The sequence below is a fragment of the Pelophylax lessonae genome (assembly GCF_965119305.1).
Source record: "Pelophylax lessonae genome assembly, chromosome: 4".
In the NCBI taxonomy this organism is placed as follows: Eukaryota; Metazoa; Chordata; class Amphibia; order Anura; family Ranidae; genus Pelophylax; species Pelophylax lessonae.
The window spans coordinates 476,044,408-476,057,527 of NC_138771.1; the positions used below are offsets into that span (position 1 = coordinate 476,044,408).

At 41.9% G+C, this 13,120-nt stretch overlaps 1 protein-coding gene across 1 annotated transcript in view; it reads left to right on the forward strand.

Moving 5' to 3' along the window:
* FGF6 (fibroblast growth factor 6) overlaps window positions 1-13,120 on the forward strand; it is a 41,997-nt gene that overhangs the window by 12,646 nt on the left and 16,231 nt on the right. Inside the window, exon 2 of the mRNA XM_082256643.1 lies at window positions 6,010-6,113. Coding sequence (XP_082112769.1) covers window positions 6,010-6,113 — 104 coding nt within the window. The remainder of the gene's footprint in view (window positions 1-6,009; window positions 6,114-13,120) is intronic.

A 13,120-nucleotide genomic window follows, 5' to 3' on the forward strand; every position in this document is an offset into this window, starting at 1 on the left:
GGGGAAATCCCTGCTGTCAGAACACAGAAACGCAGCAGGGGAGATCCCTGCATCAACATTGCTTGTGTTGATGGGGGATCTGTGAGTTTTTTTTAATTCAACCCGCTGGTTGAACGAAAAAAAAAAAAAAAAAAAAGCTCAGCATATATACCCTGCTTTACCCTGCTGTGTAATGCAGAAAATAATGCTTTCAAGTACAAAAAGTTCTAACATGCATGCTTTGTTGTGGCTCAATATAAGCAAAAAGCCAAATGTGCTGCATTTGTAGAAGCCTTCCTGGTCCCATTTAGTTTTAATGAATGCCCAGCTCATTTGAAAGCTCAGTGTAATGTGTGTTGCTGTATTCTTCGCGGTGTTTATGAGCCATCTTTTGGGCCATACGCACTATACAATCTTCTTTAGATTGTTTCCTTTAGATTTACCAAAACCATATAATATGAGGTCAAATCTAAACACTTTCAATTTGTATGCAATCTGGCAGGCCCTGCCACTACATAGAAAAGGTAAATCTAAAGGAAATCTGACAACAAAAGTTGTATAGTGTGTATCCAGCTTTAGACTTGTTCACACTAGCACCATTGGACTACATTGGGCAGCATTGCTCAATGCAATCCCAACATAGGAATGAGGGAATTTTTGTATTGCTTCAGTCAATTGAAATACGTTGCATTTTTGTGCACTGAAAAAAAATAGAACATGTTCTACTTTTTTGTTCAAACAAATTTTTATTACATTTTATCATATATAAACGAGGACACACCTTTATTAAATACCATGAAGGCAAAAGGTAGATACACCCAGATTTCAATGCCTGATAACATAGCAGAAGGCTAACAAACCATAGATTACATATTTGACTCTCAACATGGAAAAAAAAAGACAAGTAGCAACAATATACGGCGGCATTACTACGGTTCTAGTCTGAGAACCAAGTGTATATAAGCTCAGAGACATGTTCTTTTTTTGCGCAGCATGTTGTAATGCACTAGACAACATCATAATACATTGCAAAGCACAGAATTTCATAGCAGTTCTAAAATAAAACTAAAGAAAAAGCGAGTACTGCAATGCATTATATTAATGCATTCCAGTGCACAGTAGTGTGCGTTCACACTGCCCTTTTCTTTTACTAATACAACTCTTATCTGTGTATTATATTTACAATAAGCAATGTCTGATTTGTACCCTGATAATTGTTCCTCACACTCTACTACCCAAATCTTTTTTAGTTTAGAATAGAATTAGAAAGGGATAGAACCTCTATGTTTTTATTGTCTTTGACCTGATCAGGGTCATTTCCCCATTTCCCCATTTTTTTCAGTGTAATGGAGACAACATGGTGAGGGTGTGTGGGGGGGAGGGGAGGGGGGGGGGGTCATGGACAGTAATAAAATCAGCACTCTTAACGGAATGATAAGTACAACTCAAGGACCCACGGCATGGGATTGTGCCGCCACAGGCTTTAAAATTTAAAATAAAAAAAATAAAAAAATCATTTTTAGGTTAGTACAGCTTTAAAGGTGCTGGTCAAGGGTATTTGAACATGTTTGCTTCTGGAATATACCTGCACGCATTTCTGGGGGGCTATATAAAGCCTCGCTTGATTGAATCTCTCCACAGTTGTCCTGGATTGGTTTGGCAAGCTCCCCTCACACCCTGTCATGGCACCATTTATGTGGTTTTGTCACCCTTGGATCAAGAGGGGACTCTGTTTAATTAATTATTCATGTTTTATCACTGGACTGAGTGATATTTAAAGTTTTAATATATATTTATTTGTTCATGTTTTTAACCGCTTGCCGACCGCCCACAGTATATTTACTGCGGCAGTCAGCCCCTCCTGGGCAAAGCGACGTAGTACTACGTCGCTCGCCCAGGAGCCTGCAGGGGGCAAGCGCACGCCGCAGGGGGAAAGCGCACGCCACCGGGGGCAAGTGCGCGCCGCCGGAGACGCGCTCCCGCCACCGCTCGTTCATGGGCATCCCCGTGCGAGTGACCGGCGGCTTCGATGTCCGGCGGCCACTCGCGATCTAACGCTGGAGAGGTAGAAAGGCATTCAGGTCATTCTCCCTGGTGTAACTGCAGAGATCCTACGATCCTGCTATGTAGGATCGTATGTCTCTGTGGTTACATCACAAGTCACGCCCCTTTACAGTTAGAATCACGTCCCTAGGGACACACTTAACCCCTTGATCACTAATAAAGTTAACCCCTTCCCTGCCAGTGTCATTTTTACAGTAACAGTGCATATGTATAGCACTGATTACTGTAGTAATGTCACTGGTACCCCCAAAAGTGTCAAAAATGTTAGTCAGGGGTCCGATCTGTCCGCCGCAATGTCGCAGTCCCGCAAAAAAAATTGCAGGTCGCCGCCATTACTAGTTAAAAAAAAACAATAAAAATGACATTAATCTTTCCCGTAGTTAGTAAACGCAATAACTTTTGCGCAAACCAATCAAAATACGTTTATTGCGATTTTGTTTATCAAAAATATGTAGCAGAAAACAAATTGGCCTAAAATGTTAAAAAAATTTTGATTTTTACATTTTTTTGGGGGAATTTCATATAAAAAAATTTGAAAAATATTGTTATTTTTTTCAAAATTGACGCTCTTATTTTGTTTATAGCGCAAAAAATAAAAATCGCACAGGTGATCATATACCACCAAAAGAAAGCTCTGTTTGTGGGAAAAAAAGGACATCAATTTCATTTAGGTACAGCGTCGCACGACCGCGCAATTGTCCGTGAAACGGCAGTGCCGAATCGCAAAATAGGCCCTGGTCTTTGAGCAGGAAAATCCTCCGGGGCTTAAGTGGTTAATAAAGTTGAATAAATTCGATTTTATTACCAATAAAGGTGTCACAGCCATTTAAATACAATTTTACTATATGTCTGGTTATTTTATTTAGTATTTTAAGCATTAATATTTTGGTGGTGAATGTGAGACCTTTAATCCCAAGAGGAAGTGCCAGTGCTGCTGTGCAGATTCCTCTTACTTCCCCAAAGGTGACACAAAAAATGTTTAGGTTCCCAATCTACGGGCAAGTCAATTTTTTAATCACTGTCCCCAGCTCTCTAGGGACCTTTTTTTTTTTTTACTGACCTTTACTCTGTCAGGAGTCCCCCCAGCTGCGGGGTCTTCTTCCTCTGGAGGTGCAGTGAACAGGAGTCTGCAAGGCTATATCCCATAGCTATGCCCTGCTGAACCAGCGCTGAGAAGACCAATCACTTAGTGCACACCTAGTCAGCTGGGGTGACCGATCTCCTCAGAAGGAAATGCTGCAGGCTCAAATGTTAGGCCCCTTCCACACATATGCGGACCGTTTGTACGTTTTTCATCTATCAGTTGTCGGTTGAAAAACAGATATCAGTGCATCCCTATGGAAAAACAGATGTAATCACATGATCATCCATTTACATCAGTTTACATCCGCATCCGTCAACATCCGTTTTTTGAAACGGATCAAAGTCCTATTTTTGTTCCGTTAAAAAATGGATCGGACCAAAAACGGATGTAAACAGACAAACTTTCCATTTTTGCATCTGTTTTTGCGTTGGTAGTGGATTTAAAAAAATTGATGTACAAACTGATGAGAAACTGATGAGCACATGATGAGGAATTGAACTTCATCTGTTTTTTCTTTGAAAAAATGTGCCTAAACTGATAAAATGAACGGTCCGGTCTGCATGTGTGAAAGGGGCCTTACGATCTGAATTTTCAGGTGAATTAGGGTTTTACTGAAGTACAGTATGTAAAGACTCACCCTAGCTCTACCCGCAAAGTGAAATGGATACGGAGCTGAGTGTCGGTGCTCAGGCTAAAATGTCCAGGAACACTTGCAAATGTATAAAAAACTGGCACATGAATGCTTCTTCGTTATGCAATTTTATTCCAACATTTCCAGCAGTTACAACATGATGATCATGTTGTAACTGCTGGAATTTCTGGAATAAAATTAGGGTTTTACTTTGCATCACTACAATGCATACATAAAATAATCCATGAATTTAAAAAGCAACCCTAAACTGACAAGGGTTGCAAATTCTGACTACCTTGTGAAAATGCAAATTGCCTGGCTATCCTCTATTTTGATCATTTAAATTTACAGATTAAAGCATTTTGTTATATCTGTTCAGTAAGTGTAAGGCTGGGTTCACACTATTGCGAATTGGATGCAGGGATCCCCGCATCCAATTCACTTGACAGGAGACTGTGCCCGGCTAATAATGGAGCCGGTTCACACAGCTCTGTGTTGGCTGCGGATTGGCTTGCAGAAAAGTCTGGTCCGTCTTCTGGTCTGTTTCAGGTCGAAATTCAGTTACAAATTCGGACCTAATTCGAATCTGAAATGGTGCACAGGGACGCACTGGACCCCTGCTGCGAGCCTCGAATTCAGTGTGAACCCAGCCTAAAGAAATATCTGATGATCCTGTCAGACGCCACGTCAGCTAATAACTTTCCAAGCTCACTGCTTGTACTGACTGTTGTCAGTTAGTCATAGCTATCAATTTGGAGTACAGAACAGCACCTCCATTTTATGGAAAAAAGGAAAAGGTGAGGCATTCTGTAGTCCTAACCTACTTCCTGTACAAGGTCACAATGAGTCTCTATACCTGTACAGCAGGGGCAGACTGGCAACTTTCGGCCAAGGGGGCAAGTACAAACCAGAGGCCCATGGTGCAGCAACTCGGCCCCCCCTCCCACTTTCCCTCACCCATCCTCCCAATCCTCCTCCTGACCCCCATTATAAGCTGAAGCCCTGCTCCAGATACTCTCTACTTACCGGCTGAACCATAGTTCCCGATCTGGCCAGCAGGGGGCAGTTGGGGGGAGCTGGGACAGCTGGGTTGGGGCTGGCCGGGGCAGAAGAGTCTCCAGTGGGGCATGGAACCGGCTGCGTTCTGTCCTTGTCTTTACCACGCACTCAGTAGGTCAGTGGCAGGGAATTTTTACTTCTCTTCACCAGGAATCCTTTAGGCATGTCTGTGGCAGAAGCAGTGCAGCCTTTTACGGGGCATCAGAGCTGCCCAGGGGGCAATTGCCCCCTGCCCCCTTGCCCAGTCCTCCCCTGCTGTACAGTAAACCCCCCTCCATTGCGGGGGTTACGTTCCGGACCCAGCTGCGAAAAGTGAAATTCCGCGAAATAGAAAAACCCTATTAAAATGCATTGTAGGCATGATTTTTTTACTGTCACTGTACGTGTAAAAGCATTTTAAGGTCTTTAAACACACTTTTAAAACAATAGAAACTCATTTAAACACATAAAAGATACTAAGAGACATAGCAAGAGCTATGAAAAACACAAAAATATTTCATTTTTAATGATTTATATAGTAAAATAACATTACAAAAAAAAACGCGAATTACCGGGACCGCAAAAACCGAACCGCGATGGAGCGGGGGATTACTGTATATACAATACAGTCAGTGAGGGTTGTCACCATAGGAAGTGTGTTACCAGCAGGATCACCTGGTGAGAGTAAAGGTAAAACAAACTTAAAATAGAAAAACAAATGCAGCCACTTAAGACTAGTAAGTTGCCATATATTACATTTCTGTTCTTGGGTTTCGATATGCTTGAATTACTCTCTGAGTCAATGGCACAAAACAAACACATAGATTGAAAATAAGGGAGAAGTTAGAACCTCTGAACTACATACCTGATCTGGTCATTGACCCCAAAAGTTTTTATACTGCCAGGTCAAAGTGACCTCTGAGCTACTCATCTTTTTAAAGCAGTTGATTGGCAGGGGGACCTCCACCAATCAGAAGACAAGTGGCGACGCTTTCTAACTTCAGCCCTAAGGAGAAATATTTGGAGGTGTCAAAGAAATTTCCTAGAGCCAGAGGTTCCCTCTTATTTAAAGCCTGCTTGGGAAATGATTTGTAAATTTGGCTTTTGTTTCAACATCCTTTATACACCAACCCAATGTTTTATTTCAGTATTATGTATCTGTGAGTTTTTACTGTATAGCACAAATATTAAGACTTTTGTTTTGTCTGTTTAGGTCTCTTAGAAATTTCCACAGTAGAAAGAGGAGTTATTAGCTTGTACGGTGTGAAGACTGAACGCTTTATAGCAATGAACAACAAAGGAAGAGTATATGCTTCAGTAAGTACCGGATATTCCTATGATACTAATATTTACTTAAAGTATATCTAAGTCCAATTTATTTTCAATTTTCGATAAGGTAGAGAAGGGTTAAAACCCCACCCATTTTTCCATGTGCATCCCATTGGGGAGATTACCCTTCCGTTTCTGTCCTGTAGACACAGCAGGAAGTGAGGTCAAATCTTTTCTCAAAGTGAGGTCCCCTCTTAGACAGTTGTCACTGAAATAAGTGGAAGAAGTCCCCTCAATTCTTGTTTTGGCAACAACTCAAAAATTTGGAATTTTCCCTTACTTTCTGTTCATGTGACAGTCATCACCAGGACAAATATCCAAAATGTATCTATCCAAAATGAAAAAAAAAACATTATGGCTTCAAATACTATTTCATTTATCTGATGCTGAAAAATGTTTATTATTATTACATATTTATTTTAAATGATGATGCTGATTATTATTGGTTTCATTATTTTTGCATTTCAAATGTTTATTATTATTACCTACTGAATAGCAATTTCATAGTGTTGCGCCTCCCGGGGCGGAGCTTTGTGTGCTGAGGTTACGCCGCCGCATCAATCTTGAGCGGCAGCAACAGATCTACAATGTCCATTACTGCCTCAAGTGGAGAAGTTTATTTAAGCGGAGTTCTGCCCCCCCCCCCTCCAAAAATGAAAAGTCAGGAGCTACACATACTGTAGCTGCTTACTTTCAATATTAGGACACTTTCCTGTCCTGGAATCCAGCGATGTCGGCACCCCAGCTGATGTTTCCATCGACTGACGGGTGCTGCCGCCGCCATTGCCAGTAAGGGAATCCTTGCGGTTTCACAGCCAGTTCCCTACTGTGCATGTGTGAAGTGCGCTGCACTTTCTTTATGGCCTGACAGCACAGGGAAGGAGGAAGGAGGAGGAGGGGGGCTAAACGGCGAGGTCCGGCTGAAAAGGGGACAGGGTACCTGTCAAAAACAGGTACCCGCTCCCCCCTTACTCCCGGAAGGGGGGGGGAGGAATCAGATAAGTGAAAGTTCCACTTTTAGTTGTAACTCCGCTTTAGGTTGCCTGATATTTAAAGATACTAGAGCCTCTGCGAGAAGGGGAGTCTGCCTAAATTGGTCTATAGAGCGCTGAATCTGTCTATGGTTTGGACAGCCATTTCTTCTAGTGAGTGCAGAATGGTGATGGTGGTGGTTTGGTGATATCCACAATTTTGGACCAAATATACTCATGGGAGAAAATACAGATGAACTCGTGCAAGCCAGAATTGTTTGCACGCTTATATTCATGAACTTAAGCTATTTATAATGCACACATATTTGATGAATTGATTGAATTTTATTATATTTAATCATTTATTTAATTTGCACACTTTTGATAAATTGGTTTAATTGTATGTATTTATTCACTCGTGAATTTGGAGCACGCTTTTATTTGTTTAATTTGTCACACACAGTAGAGATTGCTTGTTGTTCCCATTGTATTTTAATTTGTGGTGCTGCATTTATTATCCATAAATTCATAGTGCTGCCAATAGTCTTCAGTGAATGGATAGGCTGCATCCTTAGTGATGTTGCTGGTCTCTGTGTAATGAATAGGCTGTATTTTCAGTGATGTTACCAGTACTTTGATTGGCAGGTTCTCAATGATGTCACTAAAAGGAACACAAGGGGGCACCAGCTAAGTGCAGCATAAATGGGTTTTCTAGGATTAAAAAGCCAAATGCAAACTCAAAAAATATAAAATCAAAGAGCTTAACTGCAGCCATGCCACATTGAATGGAATCCATCCAGTGGAAGAGCCGCTTGTGAAAGCAAACATTGTGTTGTCATTGAGGAAACGAAGTCCAATGTCCCAGAAAGTAAGGGAAGCCACTGTGAAACACAGGGCAGGATGTTACGTCCCACCCTGGGGGGGGGGGGGAGAGGGGGGGCTGGTTGATATGGGAACCCATTTTGGAACTCATATTGGCTGCTTTCTCAAACCATTCATCAATGGTTTGATAAAGGAGACAATAGGAGGTCCAAAACACATTACCAAAGCAACCAGCCCGCTCCAGGTGTGACGTCACATCCTGCCCTGTGTTCCACAGTGGCTCTCCTTACTTCCTGGGACATTGGGCTTCGTTTCCTTACTGAAAGGAGTTCCCAAACACGTTACCATATAGGTAGAGCCAAACTTATGTGGATGGTGCATTAGCATTTGTTTGTGCCACAATTTCATTTGTCAATGATGTCACTAGTCTCTGTTGAAAGGAACATGCTGCATTTCCTGGCGTGTGTTTTGTAGACAGATGGCAGGCTCAGTTTATTTACTGGTCTATTGTGAAGGGCCAGGTTGGAGTCTCGCTGGTTTGTTATAAATACTTTTCAGTGATGTCACCCATGTGTAGTGAATGCATTGGTGCTCTGTCAGGGATGTCTCTAGACCTTATTAAAAAGATAGGCCACATTCTCAGAGTTGTCACTGGTCTCTAGAGAATTGATGGGATACATCCTCTATGAATTTACTGGTCTCCAGTGGCAGTGAATGGAAAGACTGTATTCTCAGTGATGTCGCCAGTCTCTAGATGGACTGTGATGCCACTGGTCTTTAGTGAGTGGAAGAGTTGCATCCTCAGGGATGTCACTGATCTCTAGTGAATAGGTAGACTGCATCCTCAATAATGTTACAAGTCTTCAATGAATAGATAGACTGCAGCCTCAGCGATGTCACTGCTCTCTAATGAATGGGTAGGCTGCATTGTCAGTGATATAACTGATCTCTAGTGAATGAATAGATTACATTGTCAGTGATGTCACTGCTCTCTAGTGAATAGATGGACTGCATCCTCAGTGATGTCACTGCCATCTCTTGAATAGATGGACTAATTTCTCAGTGATGTTAGTGGTCTTCTGTCTTCAGTGGTCTCCAATAAGTGTGAATAGTCTGCATCTTTACAGATGTCTCTAGTCTCCATTGAGTTGTATTCTCAATGATATCCCCAGTCTTCAGTGAATGGATAGGCTGCAATATTAGCGATGGATAGGCTGTTTTCAGTGATGTAACAAGTCTCTACTGAATGGAAAGGCTGCATCCTCAGTAATGTAACTGATGAATTGTGAATGAATAGATGTAACACTGACATACATTTGGGCTTATGTTACATAGTTACATAGTTAGTGAGGTTGAAAAAAGACACCAGTCCATCCCGTTCAACCTATGATGAGTGTGGGTGTGTGTATTTATGTCAATAGTACCTCGAATACCCCTGCATGTTGTGGTCGCTAAGGTGCCCATCTAATAGTTTTTTGAAACTATCGATGCTCCTCGCTGATACCACTGCTTGTAAAAGAGAGTTCCACATCCTTACCGCTCTGACGGTATAGAACTCTTTATGCAGTTTAAGGTTAAACCGCCTCTCTTTTAACTTTAGCGAATGACCGTAAGCCCTTTTATATTCACTTTCACTGAATAGTTTGTGCCCTATGCTAGGGTCACCAGTACGGTATTTGTACATTGATATCATATCCCCTTTCAAGAGTCTCTTCTCCAGAGAGAATAAGTTCAATGCTTGCAGTCTTTCATCATAGCTGAGATCCTCCAGTTCTGTTATTAGCTTTGTTGCCCTTCTCTGGACTCTCTCCAGTTCCAGCCCATCCTTCCTGAGGACAGGCGCCCAGAACTGGACGGCATACTCCAGATGCGGCCGGACCAGAGTCTCGTAGAGTGTGAGAATTATTGTTTTATCTCTGGAGTGAATCCCCTTTTTAATACATGCCAATATTGTATTGACTTTGCTTGCAGCAGCTTGACATTGCATGCCATTGCTGAGCTTGTCGTCTCCTAGGACCCCCAGGTCCTTTTCCATCTTAGATTTCCCCAAAGGCTCCCCCCCCAGGGAGTAACTTGCGTTCGTATTTCTGGCACCCAAATGCATTACCTAACATTTTTCAACATTGAACCTCATTTGCCATATAGATGCCCATCCCATTATTTTGTTCAGGTCATCTTGTAAGATTACCATATACTGCGTAGAAATTATTGCCCTGCCTAATTTAGTATCATTCACAAATACGGAGATTGAGCTGTTTATCCCATCCTCTAGGTTTTTTATGAATAAATTAATTAAGATTGGTCCCAGGACAGATCCTTGGGGGACCCCACTTTCTACACCAGACTATTCTAGATCAGTACTCCCCATTTATCACCACCCTTTGGACTCACCCCTGCAGCCAGCTTTTAATCCAGGCACTTACTCTATGCTATGGTCTATACCTACGTACCTTATTTTGTACAGTAAGCATTTGTGGGGAACTGTATCAAATGCCTTTGCAAAATCCAGATACACCACATCCACCAGCCTTCCTTTATCTAGATGGCAGCTCACTTCTTCAAAGAAGGTTAATAGATTTTTCATGAATCCACACTGATTTCTACTAATGATACCGTTTTCATTACTTAAGTCTTGTATATAGTCCTTTATCATCCCCTCCAATATCTTACAGACTATTATTGATGTTAGGCTAACCGGCGTGTAGTTTCCCAGGATATATGTCGGCCCTTTTTTAAATATCGGTACCACATTGGCTTTTTCTAATCAGCTGGTACCCTTCCCTTCAGTAGACTATCCATAAAAGTTAGGAACAATGGTCTGGCTATCACCGGGCTGAGTTCTTTAAGGACCCTCGGGTGTAAGCTACCTGGTCCGGTGACTTATTTACGTTAAGTTTTTCAATTATAGTTCTGAGTCTGTCTTCTGTTAACCATGAGGGTGCTTCCTGTGACATGTTAATAATTTTAACATTACAAGCTGGGTTAATGTAGCTCCCCAATCCCTTTGTGAAGACTGAGAAGAATTTATTTAGCGCCTTCGCCTTTTCTCTGTCCTTTGTAGCCAGATTCCCTTCGTCGTCCTTTATGGGGCCAATGTGTTCTGGCCTAACTTTCTTACTATTTATATACTCAAAGAATTTCTTGGGGTTTTTTTTTTTTACTCTCTTCCGCTATGTGCCTTTCGTGTTCTATTTTAGCCGCCCTAATTTTGCTCTTACATTTCGTATTGCATTCTTTGTAATTTTGGAATGCTGCCAGTGACCCCTCAGCCTTGTATTTTTTGAAGGCCTTTTCTTTAGTTTTTATATGCATTTTTACGTTGGAGTTTAGCCACCCAGGGTTTATTTTAGCTCTTTTAAACATATTCCTCGTTGGAATGCACTGGCCAATACCTTTATTTAGTATGTTCTTAAAGCACTCCCATTTTTACTCCGTGTTTTTTGCTTCTAGGATTTTATCCCATTTAATAGCGTCTAGCATAGAGCGCTGTTTAGGGAAATTGGCTCTTTTGAAATTCAGTGTCCTTGTATTACCCTTGTGTTTCCTATTTCTATGATTTATAGTGAAACTAATTATCCTATGGTCACTGTTTCCTAAGTTTCCCCTTATTTCTACAATGTATTATTCATAATCAGTGGGTCTAGTAACGCGTCTCGTTGGTGCGTTCACCATCTGACCCAAAAAATTGTCCTGCAAAACTTTTAGGAAATGGCGAGCCTTAGATGAATGCGTGGTTCCTTCTGCCCAGTCTATATCCTGATAATTGAAGTCCCCCATTATAACGACATTTCCCATCCTTGCTGCCATTTCAAGCTTTGATAGGAGGTCCGCCTCCCCCTCCTCCCTCTGGTTGGGGGGCCTAAAGCATACACCCAATATTTCTATCCCCATAGTACCTTCCCTTTGAAGCTCTACCCATAGGTATTCTACCTCCTCCCTAGCTCCATTAGTGATATAGTCCCTCATTTTCACTTGCAGGTTGTTCTTGATATAAAGGCATACCCCTCCTCCTTTTTTACAATCTCTATCTCTGCGATAAAAGGAATACTCTGAATGTTTGCCAGCCAATCAGAGAGCTGTCAAACCAAGTCTCCAATATTCCCACAAAACCAATATCCTCCTCATACTTTAACAGCTCCAGTTCTCCCATCTTGTTGGCCAGACGTCTGGCATTGGTATACAACCCTCATAATGTTGTCCGGTTGCATAATGTATCCTCGTTAGATTTTATGAGGCTGCACTTTTGTTTTTTCAGCCTACCTACCTTGGGTTTTGGATTTCTGGTCACCCTACCGCTAATGCCCCCAATAATGCCCGCTGAACCTTGCTCCCCCGCTGGCTAATTCTACATCTGGACCCCCCCCCCATCACCTAGTTTAAAAGCCCCTCTAACTTTTTGGCCATCTTCTCTCCCAGTATGGCTGCACCTTCCCCATTTAGGTGCAGTCCATCCCTACTTAAGAACCGGTAGCTGACTGAGAAGTCGGCCCAGGTTCTCGAGAAAACCGAACCCTTCCTTATTACACCAGCTCCACTTGTTAACTTCCCTAATCTCCCGCTGCCTCTCTGGCATGGCTCAAGGTACAGGTAGTATTTCTGAGAATGCTACCTTTGAGGTCCTCCTCCTCAATTTAGCTCCTAAGTCCCTGAAATAATTTTTTAGGACTCTCCACCTTCCTCAAACTTTGTCATTGGTACTTACGTGTACCATGACAGCCGGGTCCTCCCCAGCCCCACCCAATAATCTGTCCACTAGATCCATGATGTGCCGAACCCGAGCGCCCTGTATGTCTTTTAGATAACATGGCTTCTTTGAACTAACAGTCTGGCACTAATTGCAATATACAGTAAAAGTATATACATCAAATCACTTAAGGGTTCAAGTAGAACTATAGGCAAAATGTTTTTTTTTTTTTTTTTTCATTTTGGTTAAAGTAGGGAGGGTTATAACACTTGTCAGATTTTTTTTCGCAATCTGTGTCCCATTGCAAAGATTTCCCTTCACTTCCTGTCCCATAGCCAAACAGGAAGTGAGCAGAAAACCCAGCAAATTAAGAGAATTCTTTCAGGACCCCTAGGTCACCAGAACTAGTGTCCCCATTGGAAGATTTCACCTATATTACTTTTGTGGGGACAATCCAAAATTGGAGACTTTCTTTTACTTAAACTTTCAATGATAAAAGTAACTGTAACGTACCTGTA